At 43.4% G+C, this 17,115-nt stretch overlaps 1 protein-coding gene across 1 annotated transcript in view; it reads right to left on the reverse strand.

Annotated features, from left to right (window-relative positions):
- Positions 1-320: 320 nt before the first annotated feature.
- The window catches only part of AIDA (axin interactor, dorsalization associated), a 26,151-nt gene continuing 9,356 nt past the window's right edge, over positions 321-17,115 (reverse strand). The window contains exons 5-11 of the mRNA XM_017729604.1: positions 11,744-11,807; positions 11,198-11,304; positions 9,515-9,526; positions 6,664-6,786; positions 4,363-4,485; positions 3,789-3,906; positions 321-2,942 (exon numbers count right to left, since the gene is read on the reverse strand). Coding sequence (XP_017585093.1) covers positions 2,846-2,942; positions 3,789-3,906; positions 4,363-4,485; positions 6,664-6,786; positions 9,515-9,526; positions 11,198-11,304; positions 11,744-11,807 — 644 coding nt within the window. The 3' untranslated portion in view covers positions 321-2,845. The remainder of the gene's footprint in view (positions 2,943-3,788; positions 3,907-4,362; positions 4,486-6,663; positions 6,787-9,514; positions 9,527-11,197; positions 11,305-11,743; positions 11,808-17,115) is intronic.

Genomic DNA, 17,115 nt, shown 5'->3' on the forward strand with positions numbered 1-17,115 from the left:
TCTCAGGGTTAAGAGCAATTGAACTTCTTTAACAGGAAGGCTGGACTTGGAGAGCCTTTTTTCTTCCATCAGAAAAGAAAGTAGCATCTTTCTGTAAAGCAGAGTGGGGCTGTGAAACCATGTAAACCTCTACTGCAGCTACCAACACTGAATAATTTTCAAAACACACCCCACACTTGCAGTTCAAGTGTTAGTGCAAGTATTTGGAACACCAGGCCTTTGACTGTCTCGGTGAGTAAGGTTTCTCACAAGTGCACTGTACAAAAGGCAGCCTGAGAGAGGAAAAAAGGAAAACAATGCAGAATAATAAAAAACCCTACTGGGAGGCCATTACAGCTTTACTGCCAGAGTACAAGCAGCCATTAAAATTGCCATCTAGGTGTTACATTCTTACAGTACAAGTGTAAAGCTTTAGATTTCAGATGAAAGACAAGCTGGAACATCACTGAAGCGTAAAACAATCCCAAAGCCTTTGGTGTGTGCAGCAGCAGTGCTGGCAGTGGGACAGTTCACAGAAAAAAGGCAAGGGATAGAAGCAACTTTAAAAATGGTATTTCACACTCAACAGACATGAATTCACAATCAGTTAAATACAAAGCTCTACTTGTGTATTTAACAAAAATACTTCAAAGTTGACATTTCATATAACTGGCATTAATACAGACATCTACAAGCTGGGGAAGGGTCCAGGTAAGCAGCAGAAACGATGGGTTTGTACTTTCAAGGGACAATATTTCAGTTTGCAGGGTGGCTGATGACACATTGATGAACATCCATGATTGAAAGTCAAGTTCTCTAAGTTCAGGATCTTTCCTTCCCCATACAAGCCTTTGTGGTGCTCACTGTCTCCTCTCTCTTGCCCATCCCAGCTAACAGTAAGAACTTAAAAGTTGGATGGAATCTCCCTCTGGATGCAGCAGGAGTCACCTTAGACCCACACACTCAACTGCAGTGCTTACCCTGGATGGCAGGGCTGGACTGAACTCCAGAACCAGCCCTTCCACTCTGCGGGGCCACTCAGTGCCTGCAGTTCCTTGGTCAGAACAAGTTCTGAGCCAGCCAGGGGCGACTGCCAGGTAAATGGGCCAAGCTCAGATTTATTTACAACCCCATACTAACGCTTTGCTCTGTCCTTCTGCAGAGTTCAGAGGATGATTTGTATTTGGTTTTTATCAGTGTAGGTATCCTCCTTTAGTCTGGTGTCCAGAATGCTGCATTCAGAGGTGTTTCCATAACTCACAGGGATATCTTGATAGTCACCCATCAGCTTTAGAACCAGTGGGGTATTGTAAAGACCCATAACCAGGACATTTCACCTGCCCTTTTTCCCCTCCAACCAGCAGTGGAATTAGAGCAAGTGTTGCTGACTTCTGTTGTAACACCTAAATAATGTCATCCCTAGTTATACCAGAGCAAAGAAAGGCAAGAAGATTAGGACATTCAAAACCAGCTTTTTATCCTAATCAACATGGTAAAGCTAAAAATGCTGAACAGCTGAGTGGAGAAAGACAAACAGCATGAAGAAAAGTAACATCCCTTCCCTTAACACATGATGTAACATCTTGGGGTGAGGTGACAGAAAAGAGGAACGGATGATACACCTGCATCCAGGCTGTTAAAAATAATTGACACTAGTTTGGGAGCTGGGTCTTCAGTTAGCATAGCAGAGTATTCAGGCACTAGTTAGATATGCAAGAAGTTTATCAAACCATAAAGTATCATATTAAATATCCACGCAAATATATGAAAGATTTGACTGGGTTCTACTTCTGTCCCTTTTTCAGGTCAAAAGGTGAATGCAAGTGTGTCACAATAAGCCAATGTCCTGCAGCTTATTACACACCAAATCAAAAATATAGAAAATAAATGATAATCCTATCTACTTACATAAAAAGGTAATTTTTTTGAGTAAGTTTCCAGACTTGCACAAAATATGCAGAAAACTGCATACAATCAGTTTCCATAAGAACAGCAGTTTCATGTAAAAGGTGGGTCAGCCTGCTAGCCAGACCTACTTTATACAAAGCTCTGGAAAAATGACACTTCAACACTGAGGGCCTGTCCTGCTGTCACTGAAATGGCAAAACGCCCACTGCCACCAGGACAAAGCCCTGGAGAAGGCCTCTCTATCCCCCACCCACCTTTGCAAACCATTCTGTGACAAGATACAGAAAGTAACAGCTCTAGTAGGGAGTAACAGTGATTGCAAGGATTGTAACATGTATTCAAAACTCAGGCAGGGCTGTAAAATCATAGTTCAGTGTTCTCATCTGCAGTTGTCCTCCTCCTGACCCGACCACAGGGACTTGTGGCCACCCACCTGACCCGCATTCTCCTCTCCCTCACTTCAAAGCACTTGCAGTACCTCAAGCTCCTTCCCAGCCCACCTCGTCCTTCTCCCAGTCTTCTTTCACCCTGCCCACTCCAGAGGACTCTGAAATGCAGATGAGAGGAACTACAATAGCACAGCAGTGTAAACAGTTAGTAGGCCTGCCACATCTTTATTGCTGCAGGTTTGGCAAAGGGGCATTCTCCATCCTCAGGGGGAGCTTGAGGCAAAAGGAGAATAACGCTTAAAGATAAAAAGTGATGAACAGCAAACTTAGGAAAAGCAGTCAACCTATATCAGGGCTCTTGGAAAAACCTGTAGCTAGAAGTTACTGAAAAAAATCTTGCACTTGCATGGTGGGCTTGTCCCTGCCCCTGAAGTAGTGCTGTGCAGTGGGTGATGGTCCCGTGTGACCTACTGGCATGAACAGAGTCGTCTTCCCGCCCCTCGGAGCCTAAGGCTACTACACAGCTACCAGGACTTGTGGTTCAGTTCACAGAGGTCTCACAACTGGGGTCATTCCTTGTGCAATGTTTGATGGAGGTGAAGGTAAAGTGGTTTCTTGGTCAACAGTTGCAATTTCTTCCTTTTAAAGTCAGTGGGTTTTTTGTACCTGTAACCACAAGAAAGTGCATTAATCCAAGCGCTAATGGCTGTGCAGGAGGATGAAAGCAATCTAGAAAGCTCATCCTGTACAGATCTTATTACCCTCATCTTTTAAATACATCTGACAAGGCTTGCTGGAAGCAACAATAATGAAGAAATGGTATTTTCTCTGGATGATGATTTTTACAGGAGAAAAATTTCAATATGAAGTAAATGAACTTAATATTTTCGTAAGGAGATTCCCAACATAATACTCTGGATTGTAGGAGAGACCCAGTATCGGCTACTCAGTACTTCAGAAGTACTCCAAGCTAGCACAGACTAAGCACTCTTCCAAGAATTGCAAGATTCACCGTCTTCTTGAATAAAAAACCAAACCCCTCCCTCAGACCTTCAGCCACTCAGCAAGGGGAGGATGCACACCATGACCACTCAACACTACTTTGAAATGTTCATAAACTTAATTGCAAATCGGTACCTCATGCCTCAAATCAGATTTCCTTTACAGAAGTTCTGTACCAAAAGAATGAGTTGATTATTTTTTAAAATATATCAGATCTGACACTCAGGCTAAACTCCAAATTAAAATCTCCCCTACAGACTTCATTAAATTCATACAAAATTAAATTACTAACACCAGCATTTTATTTGGAAACAGGTCTAGTTTCTGAGAAGAGTCTAACCATCTTACTTGCCTAAAAGCATTTTATCTTCCCCTTTTTATTAAAGTATTCTTTAAGGAAGTCAATCTAATGAGTCCAAGAAACCTTCCTTAATGCAACAAGCCACACATTGTAACTGAAGGCTGGTTCATTTCCTCTGTCACTGTCATCCATAATTGTGAGTCACTTACAGTTCTATAACAATTGCCCCAGGTTTAATTTCATCCATCTCCATGAAAGCAAAGCACTTGGTGCTAGTAAACCTTTTCTTAGGCTTGTAGTGTTTGAATTCAAAGAAAATAGCTGCACCTGGAGGGAAAAATTGTTGAATAGAAAAGTTAGCAATTATGGGTAAGAGTTATCTGAAAACTTATCTGCCATTAAGTTGCTCTACTTAAATTGAAGGGAATTATCTCCAACACTTCTGTTATTTACTCAAAAGCTACATCGTGTTCTTACAATGCCCATCACACTCTCAACAGCTTAAACTCTTCACTCCATTGCTCACACCCAGGTACCAATGACTAAGCAGGTGATAAAGCAGCTCAATACCTGTGTAGCAGAGCACACTGCTCTGTTTTTATCTCTTTTCATTTCTCCCTTGCCTGCAAGCCATCCCAGTGACCAATTTGAAAGGGACAGGATGCAAAGGTCTATTTTTATCCTTGTCTGGATCTTGAGCCCTGCAGCACCAGCTCAGGAGCAGCCCAGTGTCTGTGCTCCCAAAGCTCCTGGGCCCTGTTTCAGGTCTCTGGTACCACATACCTTTTGTTAGTCTTTCAATGTGTTTCTGAATCTCGATGTCCACATTAAAATGGACATATGTGTCCTCCTTCCTCAAAGCCACAGGAGTATCTTGCACAGGAGTCAGATCTATCCCATTCAAATCTGCAGGAAAGAAACAGCATGAGAATGGCAGAAGCTTCTCAGACTTTAAGGTTCAGCTTTAAGAGATTTACAAGTCTCTCCTAATCCTGCCAGAAGAAGTTCACGCACACCTGGCTATTTCCACAAAACCTAAAAAAGGGGAAATCATATCCCTTTTCTTTTTGATTACAACATGAAAGCAGCTAAAGTTCTGGCAATATTTCAGATAAAAAAAGGAATTACCCCTCTTTTAAAGAGGGCATTTCTTTCTGCTGTCACCAAAAGATTCCCTTTCCTGTGCACACAGGACTGCAGCAAAGCTCCAGCCCAAGTGGGATACACACCAAAGGCTGCCTTCCACACAGGGTCTGCAGGGCACAGCTCACACATCCTGTGTATGCCCTGCTTTGTCCCTAGACACAACAAGCATTATTCCTCTTGGGTTTTCCACAGAGGCATTGCAGGGCCATGGGATGGACTCCAGCTCTCAGCACCAGCCCCTGGTTGTGCTGGTGTGGCACAGCCAATATTGTTTCTCACTAAGCCTCTGCTGTTTCCAGGGGTACATTTGTCCTCTTACTGTCTTTCCTCTCATTCCCGATCCCTTTCCCTCTGGCAGAGGAAGTTGCTAATGATGTGGCCAAGATTACAGATATGGAATGCACACGTTGTGCTTGGAGCACAGGCTGAGGCCCTGGAGCACCAGTGATTCCCGTCATCCAGGGCATGGGCTGGGATTGCCAATGCTGCATCGGGAACAAACCTCTCTCCAAACCTGCAGAAAAGCAGCTTGGTTTAGAACCAAGGAAATCAGCTACTAAGTGTCCTTAGACTCCTAACAGTGACAAAATGAGTCTTCAGAGATACTTTTCCTGACCAAAAACTTTGAGAAATAGAAGTATCAAAAGACACCATTAGCAGACTCAGGCATACCCTGCCCACACACTCACTTCTTGATCCTAGTTTCTACCTCATTACTTGGCAGCCACACCATTTCCAATGAGTTTGGAAACAGGGAGCCTCATGTTAACAGAGAGACTTGTTGGGAAAGCAAGCCCAGCAACACAGAGTCTCCCTTAGCTCCAGAAGGGAAATGAGAGCTACAGCAGCAGTTTTAGCAGTGTGCAATGAGACAAACACTTCAGTGGCAAGGAACAAGGAATGTTTGTTTTAAAAGCCCTGGTAAGTATTCAAGGGACGTTTGATAACTGATCCTTCCCCTGTGCCAGAGGACGTCTGGTGGAGGAAGCACTGATCACACATCTGACAAGTGTTTCATCCCTACATTTAATATCCAATAGCACATCTCAAGAGGACGCATACAAGGTCATTATCACAACTGATAATAACAAGAGGATATTGGCTCAGCTACAGATTTTTACATGATAAACAAAAAAAAAATCTAACTCCTACAAAGATTGTAAAGAGAAGCTGAAGTAAAGCAGAACAAGGCAAGGGTAAGCAGTTTTGACTACAGGGGCTTCCTGCTAAGAAATACAAAATGGGGGACAGATACTTCCACTAGAAAGAGTGTGAATACCAAAAAAATCTCAGCCTTAAAAGACACCAACTATGTTACCATCTGAAACAGAGAAATCCTAACATTGCCTATCCTGGACTGACAGAGAGAGAGGTTCTTCCAGATTTATGGAGGCTCTCAGCCCACCAGGCTTTGGCCAAAGCATTTCACTAGCCAGGCTAACACTTTTATTTTATTTCATTTGCAAGCTTTGCTTCCCAGCTTCATACCCATTCCTCTAGACCTCAAGCCCTGGTAAGATTATATTTGTAGTACTACAAAATTAGTTGAATGAGAGGGCAAGAATGGAGTCAGTGGGCCGTGGTTCCCCATCTCCAGAAAGCCTGGAGACCAGTATGTGTGGGGAGTACACACAGTCCAAGAAGATCTGTACTCAGGAGTCAGCTGCAGAAGTCATGGCAGAGAAGTAGGGCAAAGTCACTCAGCTCTCAGCAGGGACAGGCACCCCTGAGTGCACAGAGAGGAGCGTATCCTGCAGAATTCACCTCCCAGTAGCTCTCAAATACAGAGTTTTTCCACCCGTGATTAAAGCAGAAGCCCTAAATCCACAATAGAACTACCAACAAACGTTTTTCCTGGCAGGCTGAAAAATCAATAGAGCTTTCAGAAAATGCACTCTCTCCAAAGCAGCACTGAGGAGGCAGAACAGAAATCATTACCCTTTACACTGACTGTGATGTAAGGATCAATGCACTGCCCAGCATCTTTCAGACCAATTTTCTCTATGTTGATGGTGAGTAATGTCATCCCGGGTTCAGATGGCAATCTGGGCAATAAAGTACCTGGAAAGAGTAAAGCATATTATTAACCCTTGGTGTCATCTCACAGCAGAGGCTTTGCTTGTCCCATCTTCTCTCATGGAAGATGCTGTTCTTAGGGGGTACAAACTCCAAAGATTCATATCCCAATAGAACACAGCACCATGGGAATGTCTGTGTGCACAGACACCAAACATCATTTGACAAATTTCAAAGCCCCCCCCAAAAAACCCAAGACTGCCTCAAGTCAAATCAACTGATAAAAAACTAGTGCCATAAGAATAGAGGGGAGCATTGTTTAAAGTGTTATTTCTTGCTGTCATGCGGAATAACCCACTCAAGGAACTCACTTGGTATCATTTTTGAGAGTTAAATTTGGGAGGCTGGATTCAATCTGCAGTTGCAGGAGGTTCAGACACTTGATTAGGAGTGCCACCCCACTGAACATGACTTGGCTTCACGTTGAACATTTAGACTGGGAGATTAAGGAGGAAAATGGCATCGTTGCAAATCCCACAGTACAAAAGGAAACCAGAAAATTGATTCTTAAGTAAGCTCTACTGGCTTCTGCTTAAGGGGGGGGAAAAAAAAATAAGAGTTTGCATCCCCTCAGTTCCCTTCTGCCTGAAGGAAGGAGTTCCCAGCTCTGCATCAAGAACATTTAGCATCAAAACCTGGTGGTCAGTATAAATGAATCCTCACAGTGCTGAGGAAGACAGTGCAGCTGGCAAGAAATCCAGACTGTTCAAACTCCCTAAAAGTCACGATATTCTGTCATCAAACATGGAGTAGGTTATTTCATGCTGAATTTAGCAAAAACCAGCACACTTCAAGCCCCTCTCCCCTATTGGATGAACAAGCACCAGGACAGAAAATGTTCAGGCTCATGAGCAAGTTTGAATCAAAGTTTTGCTTTTCTAATGAAAAAAATAAGTTATCCTAAGGCTTGAGCACTAAACAACATAATAATTTCCTTTGACAAATCCAATATGGGTTTTTTCTTGACACAATTTTTTCCTCTCTTCTGCTTGAGGAGCTGGGGAACCACAAAGATTTTGTCCTATGAGAGACTGGCTTTGCAAGAGGGGACCTTACATTCTGCTCTGAGAACTACAGGCACAGCTTCAGCAAGATTTCCTGAGTGTTCCCACATCCAATCACCCTCTCAGGATCACATGCAAGACTCAGGATCACATGCACCCTCTCAGGATCACATTCCCATCTCTGATGCTGCATGTTTCTATATTTCCTGTCCTGAGGAGACTCAGGGCCTCCAAAGCACTGTGTCTGCAGACACCTCCCAACACAGCACAGCAGACACAGCCCAGTGTTCTGAGCATGGGACAGGCTTCTGACTGCAGTGGGAGAAATGTTAGAGAGCAAACTTAGTAGAGATCCCTCATTTCTGCAAAGCAGCACATGCTCTAGTTAATCTTGCTGTCTTTCCTGAAGAGTTGCTCAAAGATAGAGTTCTTATTTCAATCTAAGTGAAGGCAGAAGCAAGCCTGCATTCTCTTTGGCACAAAACTTTGCTCCACCATCTCTCAGTTGTCTCCTAAAAGCAGCATGGGCCTCAAGAGCCAGGACCAAATGTAGCCTTCAGCTTTCCTGTCCATCACTCCAACGGACTAAGTGATGTGATACTTGATAGAAATATCACCTGAAAGATGCCTCAGCCTGGAATTTATTATAAAAACAGTGGCTTAAGAGAAATTATTCTTGAAGAATGCTTTCCAGAATGTGTAAAATTGCAGAGTTGCAATGGACAGAAGAGTCAAGCTCACTTCCAGGAGACAAGAGAACAGTAGGACAGAGTATCCAAGGAACACTGTTTCCTTCCTGCCCCAGCAGGAGGAACAGCCAAGCCAGCAGTGGACTAGAGTAGCTGACTGTAGCCTGTCTCATGTGAGCCACAGCCCCAGGCAGGCCTGTGCTGGAGCCTCTGCAGCCACTTCACACAGCAGCCCCAGGAGGTGACAGTGCCCGCTCTGTGGTACAGCCTTCCTGGGCTGGGCACCACCCGCTGTCTGCCACACGGCCTGGGCCCTGAGCAGGCTCACACTGAGGCCTTTCAGGAGAGAGCTGCAGCCACACCACACACAACCACAGGGCATCTCTGCCAGAGGGGGCCGGGAGCACCTGCAAGGAAGGAAGTGTCCTCCTCCAAGTGGGTTCCAGAGACAGACAGTGGGCCAGCAGCCCACAGCAGCTGAGACACAGACATTCAGGCCCTCCCCTCCCAAATCCCGTTCAGAGAAAGGGGAAAAAGTGACAAGTCTCCTGCTGGGCTCACAAGGTGAGATGGATCACAGAAGAGCACAGGACTGGAGTAAAGTCATATATAACCAGGAGAAAGGCAGGAAACCTTTGCTGTTAGAGGCGGCAAGCCATTGCTCAGTTCAGCTCCACACAGCGCAGAAGTCCAACTACACAAATACTCTTTGTAAGATTTCCCATAAAATATGTATTCCAGTAAATAAAATCCAGCTACACACCTACTCTTGGCTACACCCCAACTCAGAACCTCTTCATTAGTACAGCAGGACTTCTAGAGAGCTGTTTGAATCAACAAACATGGCCTTCCCTTTTCCTCGTACTGAAGACAAATGAAGACCAATAGATAGATGCCCAGTACTGTGACTGTTACCAAAAATTGTGTTGTGAGGGTTGGCACTAAGAGCTGCATGAAGAAGACCACAGCTACATGAACATGATCACAGAAATTACTGTACATACTAAAAGGTTCTCATACCTTTGTTGGCTCCTGGGTTAGATGAATGGGGCAATGTGATAACGATGAAGCCATGCATGGAGAAGACAAGACCATGGTCAGTTAGACAGTACAGTCACACACTATGGATTAAAGGCACATCAAAGCAAGGAGTGCAACATAACTCTGTCAATTTGATAGGCAAAATTCACTTTACTCATAAGACTCACCCCAGGGCTGCAAACTGCTTTTGTTTGAGCCTCATCACCCAGGGAAGAGCAACAGACCAACCTCCAATCAGGTAAGAAACACCACAGTATTTACATCCAGTGGGGAAACACATAGTACAAAACCACCTTAGAGATTTAGATTATTGTAGTTATGAGGACATTTACCTTAATGTGGAAAAAGTAGCTCAGAAAAGTCACATATGCAGTCTGTTAAGTAGATGGCAATGTAAAAACAGCAGTCACAAGTTGCTCTCACCTCCTCTTAAAAGCATGATCTTACTGAGGAGTATTTCTGTAAGAAAGTATAAGCCCCAAACCTCTCCTCTTTCCAACTTGGCTACTCTCCTTCTTTGAAAATGATTTAACTGTAAACTCAGCCTGCTTATCACCTACTTACACTCTTGCTTAAGCCCATACACAGCTTCTACGTCCACTACATGCACACAGCTCTGATGGGTTGCAGAGCTAACTGTTGGCACTGTGGCAAAGGTCACAGCCTTGTTGATCCACCACCACCTACTCAAGGTCTCTGTGCTGTGCTTGGGATAGACAGAAGGCACCTCCATAAATGGATTTATCATGGTGAATAACAAGGATCAAGACAGCAAATGTCAGTAATCAGTAGCACCATATATTATGGCCTGTTTGGGAGCTTGGCATAAACAGGTGTAGAATGTGCATGTCCACATCAGTACAGCCTGCAGGGACCACATTCAGCACTGAGCTTGGGATCATATCTGAATATCATCTGTTTTCTCCAGGCATCAGTAATGCAACACCCCAGCTCTTCTGACCATAATTTCAGTACTGGTTTCCTTACTTGTTATCTCATTCCTGAAATACAAAGTTTGCTAGCCAGCTCTGGAACTAGAAACTTGTTTCTTCTGCAAAGAAATTACACCAGGGACCTAGAGAACCTCTGTTGCAACATCTAAATTGTCAAAACCTGAAACTACAGGAAGACCCTCTCTGTAGGTATATCCAGTTCTACAAGTGCTTTCACATGGACAAGGACTAAAGCTATGAAAATCAAAACCCCCCTTTGTCCTCTCAGAGCTTGGCTTCACTCTAAGCCACTGTCTCACTGAAAAACACCACACAAAAATAACCAGCAACAACTTATCACACCTCTAGGAGGATGTGCTGCTTCTTGCAGGAGAAACATTGCCACAATTTACATTTGAACACATTTGAAACACTTCACATAGTTAAGAAAGTGCATGGGAAGAAAATACTGAGTTTGAGTCAGGAATAAAGGCTAATTATTTAAGGTAGATAGTACCACCCTCACAAGTTCTCCATACAACTGTTTCACAGTAAGATACTGTTTGCTGAGAAAAAAAATCACTGGCCACCCTTTTGGTTGTCCAATACAGCATTAGGGTTTGTTTGCATGAGCCTATAGCTCCCCACCCAAGCTTTTCAAATTACAGGTGGAAAAAGAGGCTTCTCAGAGAAGCTACAGAGGCTGGCATGGCAAGGCTAGCGCCCCTACCTGGAACTCTAGCAGGAAAAGAGTCTGGAGACCCTGCTCCAGCTCCTCCTTCCTCATCATCTTCCTCAAACTCCAAGTGTTCCTCTTCTCCAGGTGCTAAAATCTTCCTGTAAAACACAAGAAAGAAGAAATGAATCAACACTCACTCACCACCTGGCTGTCAATTCACAAGCCAGCATCTGAGTATAGAGCAGGGACAACACTCTTTAATGTCCTTTCATACTTCTTAATTTCTATCTCTACCTACATTCTCTGACAGAGACTGCAGGAGCTCAGACCAACAGAAAGCACAGAGCCTAAAAACAGGAGACAATACTGGAAATTTCAGAGAGATGTAGGGATGTACCAAGTACTGATTTTACCAAAAGCATGGTCTTGGTTTTTAGTGATACTGAGACAAACAGAATTCAGAAGTTCTTTTAACCAGTTTACACAAAGTAGTCTGGCAAGCAGATGGCTCTAGAAATGTGTTTCAGGTGCACACCAGGTACTCCCTTTCAAGTACATATCTGTACATGAAGTGATGTCCAAGAAGTTCTCTCTTACCTGAGTGGGACAGGCTGAACATCAAAGGGGAACTCCTTATTGTAAGTGAGGATATTCTTTAAGACTGCAGAGAAGGGAAAAAATAAAAATCCATACTCATAAATCAGCATTAATTCTACTGCTTTGCACAGCTATGTCCATTCTCACAGCATCTTCACACACAAATAATAATAATTTTTAAAATAATCAGATCATACAAAAAACACCCCTCTTCTCTCATATTTTAAAAACCAGCACAGCTGTGATCAAAACTACCACAGTAACATTCAGACAGGTTGAACTGCAACTGCAGCACAAGACCACTACCACACTCACACGGGGAAGATGAACGTGGCAACAACCAGAATCTTCATGAGAAAAAGCTGCAGCCCCGAGGTGAGGGCAGCAATCTTTGGTGGCTGTTGAGAGCAGGTGGTGGTGTTACTGCCATCAGCTCCACACAGACTGAAATCTCCAGAGCTGACGTGGGTGCACACTCAGGCAGCCGCCATGGGAGACCAACTGTGCTGATAACACGAAGCTTTGGTGACATTTTCTGCTTCTTCAGTCATGTGTTTTGGGGGTTTTCTTTGGTGGTGATGGCTTTGTTTGTTTTTCTTTTTATCTGCCCTCGGATGTCTGGGCAGATTGGTGAAATTCAGGAGAAATAATGTGCAATACCTGGGCACCAAGCTCCAGAGACATTGCCTATACCTTCAGCATTCCATGGAGAACGGCTTTGCTATTTATATTGGAAACTTACTCACATTTTAGTAATCCCAACTTTATCTGCCATTACCAAACACATCTACCAGTGAAAGAGAAACTGCCAAAAACATGTGAAAGAAATAAGCATTTCATGATAGCTAAAGGGCCTAAAAATTTACAAGAGAACACCTGCAAGGAGAGGCACTCTCCTACCAGACAATGAGTATCCCAGACTGGTAGGAGGAACAGAGAGGAAAAAACTCCTGAGTCCTCTAACAGAGCTTCACTTTGCAGTAAGAGCTCTCAGAGCACAGGAATCCTCCCCTTAGGAGTACTGAATGAGAACAAAACTCTTTTCAAACAATGTTCAGATTACACAAATACCAAGAGGTACTTAAATAGCAGTTATGCTTAAGGAGCTATTGCCAGGCCCCTCTGCCTCAGCACACTACAACTCAGCCAGTGCAGGAGAGCTTCCCTGTCTGCCTTCACATTCCCATCACCCAGCCTGGGCTCCTGCATTAGCTTACCAGACACCATCTGAATGCTTTAAGAATAAAGTATCCCTCTGGGAAACTATAAAGAAACCAAAAAGTCTTTCCAGTCTTTACTCATACTGATTTTTTTTCTGATTTCTGTGCTATGACATGAGAGGTTAAGCACTGCCTGATCCCAGCCAGACACAATACACAAATACAGAGAAAGGTTTAAAGTGCTTTCAGTCAGAGCTGCGATGAGAGACAAAACCAATGCCATGTCTCTCTCTCCAAAAACTTCGCTCTGAGGCACCAGTAATGCAGATCTCAACATGAATCTGAAGAATCACAACCACTTCCCACCAGAAAAGCAGCTGATCAACAGCAGTCACCTTCCAGTACTGCTGAGGTTCAGGAAAAGAAGGGGATTTTTCTCACTCTCAGAATTCCCCTGCTCTCACAGAGCTACATCACAGCAGAAACAGAAAGTGAAACTACCCCAGGAGAAAAACCTCAGTGAAGTGAGATCTCTTACAGATCATAGGCACATTATACAGAAGAGACAGGAGTCACAGTAGCTCTCCTCCCACTTTCCAAAGGTTGCTAAGTGCTAGACTCCACTTTTCTAGTGACCAGCTCCTCTTAAGAGCAGCCCCTGAAAAAACCCTCCTAGTAATTCACCTCAGGCATCACTAGAGGGCCCGAAGTGCTCCGCTGACATGAGCACATGCAAGAGGAAACAGCTCTACAGCACCTAAAATCCTGCTGCTGCCCGAGGTTGAGCACCCCTGTCCTGCCGGGAGCAAATGTGGTGCTGAATGTTCAGCTCAGAAGCAGAACCTGTCACCTTTTGGTGCACAAAGCCGTGGCTCAAGTTTTTAAAATGCTTTCAATTCTTGTCTCATCACCAGTGGCAAATAACTTTGCAAAGTTGTAACACAGCAATTTAAGTGCTCCTTTAAAGATCAACAGGATAAGCAGCAGGTCCACCACACTCAGCCTGGTGAAATACTTATTCAAAGCCACTAAGAAAAAGCTAAGCAATAAAATTTTGAGGAAAACGAAAATCCTCTCTGCATCTACCACAAGTGTGAGCTTCAGTTGATTCAAATAAAAATACCAGATCACAGGAAAAAAAATTAGGTTAATATGAACAGGAATCTCCCTTGTAATGCTGTGTAAGACATCCAAGCTTTAAAAGGTTGGTTTGGGCTTTTTTGGATCTCTGTTTTGTTTTGAAAAACACAATCACCTCTGGGAGAAAGAGCCGTTCCCCTCTGTAATGTTGCTGCTCGAGAACGTGATTCACAGAAAATTCTCCACGAGTGCAACTAATCAGTAGATCCCAGCATCATGGCCTCCATCTCTGCTGCATTCCCAACAGAGATCTTTTAAAAATACTGTTCTGCAGCTCTTGTGCAGAAGTTGCCCTTTCTTTTGTGACATTGGACAAATGTCCCTTTGATTTGCATAAAATCACAGAATCTCCAGAGTTTTTGGAAGGGACCCTCAAGGATCATCACAGTCCAACTCCCAGCTCTGCACAGGACACCCCAAGGATCACACCATGTGCCTGAGAGTGTTGTCCCAAAGCATCTTGGACTCTGTCAGGCTGGTGCTGTGACCACTGCCCTGGGAGCCCGTTCCAGTGCCCAACCACCCTCTGGGTGAAGAACTTTTCCCTGATATCCAACCTAAACAGCTCCGGGCCGTGCCCTCGGGTCCGGTCCCTGGTCACACAGAGCAGAGATCAGTGCCTGCCCCTCCTCTGCCCCTCATGAGGAAGTTGTAACTGCAATGAGGTCTCCCCTCAGCCTCCTCCTCTCCAGGATGAGCAGACCAACTGGCCTCAGCCTCTCCTCATAAGGCTTCCCCTCGAGGCCCTTCACCATCCTCATAGCCCAATTTTATCAGCAGTTGGCTCTTTCTTGAAAGACTTCAAAAGAAATATCAACATGGGCCATAAGACCAGGACACATTAACTTGGTAAAGACCACTGTCCATTTAGATTTTCTGTGACAGTGATTTTTTGTCATACCTGTACTGGGTTTTTTTTTGAATAGACAAAATAATTCGGATACCAGGCTCCCCAGTACAACTCAGTATCCACTTGTCTTATAATTATCACCTAGGCACAAGGGATGCCCCAGCCCCTCCATTTGTACTGTGAATTCTAATACTGGTATAAGCTTCCACAAAGAAATGGATTTGTGAGATCCAGTGTGTTAACAATGACTTCACACAGTGCAGCCTCAAAAGAACTATTTGTATGTATGGAACCTCCTGTAGCATTATTCCAGCACAAACTATTCAGTGACAAATCCTATAAACAAACAGAAGTAGCCAACTGCTTCACTTTCCAAGCTGCATGAAATGCAAGCTTAAGTAGGAAAAGTTAGAACTCGACAACACAAGATTAAGGGAAAAAAAAGTAAATCTAAGGGCCCTGGTTGTTATAACAACACCAAAACCATTCTGACAGCTTCAGGCACAAAAGTAATTAAAACAAGCCAAATTGTGTGAATAGCTGTTTTGTGTGAATAGCTGTTTTTGTTCCACCCTAATGGAATGGCTTGACCTAACAAAGGAATCACTTATTTGCATTGCCAACCCAGATTTTTTTAGCTTTTTCTGGTGGGATGCAAAAGAAAATTGACAACTTCACGGAGCATTTTATGAAATGGCTGGTATTGGCCTGATTAAGATTTACTCTATTCAAGATACACTTAAAAACCACAAAACAAAGGCACAATTCAGAGAGAAAGAGGCCAGAACCATCCAAGTAAGACAGCAGCATTAGGAACATCAATGTTCAATTGTAGTCGTAGAAGCACCCGTTCTCCTCCAAGGAAAATAACTCAGTGTATTTGAAAACTGATGGCCACACACTCTTCCTCAGTTTTAATATAGTTGCTTGTTGTAGGAGGTGTGGGCTGAATGCACTTCACACTGCTGAGCAGTTTTTTTGACAGCTAAAAATCAATTCTCTGATGGAGGGCAAGATAAGCAACAGGACTGTTGCACCTTAATTTAAATTTTGGACAGGATTCCCATCTCTCTTCCAACATTCAGTCACTCACAGGGCATTTGCACAATGGAGTCTAAAATCCACAGTCATTCAATGATTACATTTTAAATACTTTGTAAACAGAGAGCAGCAGTATCTATACAGAAAAATCCCAAGTCAGAGGATTCAGAGGCCAGACATACAATATGTAGAGTGAGGAAGACCGAATATTCCAACACCCAGTTAAACCCTTTCCTGAGTTATGGTCTTCACAGACCCAGCAGTTTGTAACACACCTCACTTTGCACTTTCAGGGAATAGTATAAAAGCATTTGGATTCTATATTTTGGTAGAGATATCAGGAAGCTCAGCTCAATGCTCCACTTTTTAACAAGCTTCCCCACAGGATCCTCTGCAGGGAAGTTCAGCCTACTCATGAAGGGGAAAAACACTTGCCTGCCCATCATATTTATCCCCAGCGTGCCCCTTAATGTTATAACTGTGTCATAAGCAAAATAAAACCAACTTCTGTCAGCACGAAAGAAGCTCTTCCACATTTCCTGTTCCCTGAGAATTGAAGAAACATTAATATTCACAATAATATGGCTTAGATGTGGAAGCTCTAATCATAAGGATGCTTTGAGAACAAAGCAGCCAGTGTTACAGGAAGGAAAATGAAGCAGATAAATAGATACTTCCTATATGAAAAAGTTATTTCTGGATTGACATACCAAGAACTGACCCAGGATCAGTTGGGAAAAAACAACATCACACAAAACTCTTCAAAGACTGACTCACATCCTCACTTTGACTCTCAACTTCGTTGGTCTGGTTGCATTACAGTGGGAGGTGACAGGTGATTGGCTACCATGAGCACAAGTTAAATATTTTCAAAAGAAAAAATAAATTTCATGCTGCAAGAAGGAAGACCACAAAGCGTTGAAACACAGTTCAAACAAGAAATGTGCAGGTAAATTATATCATGTACTACTGATACCTTAAAATAGTATTTTGTGCAAAAATTAGCAGCACCCAAATTGCTTATATATTATTTGAAACATTTGGGTTACTGTACTTTTAAATTACTCATGTTACATTCCTTAATACACATCAAGTTTTGTCTGCATGGTAACAGACATTTGGAAGAAGCACCTAAACCCAGCATGACTGTTGAACTGCAGTGCTGTCAGTCAGTATTCCTG

The sequence above is a fragment of the Corvus brachyrhynchos genome, unplaced genomic scaffold, assembly GCF_000691975.1.
Source record: "Corvus brachyrhynchos isolate BGI_N302 unplaced genomic scaffold, ASM69197v1 scaffold101, whole genome shotgun sequence".
Taxonomy (NCBI): Eukaryota; Metazoa; Chordata; class Aves; order Passeriformes; family Corvidae; genus Corvus; species Corvus brachyrhynchos.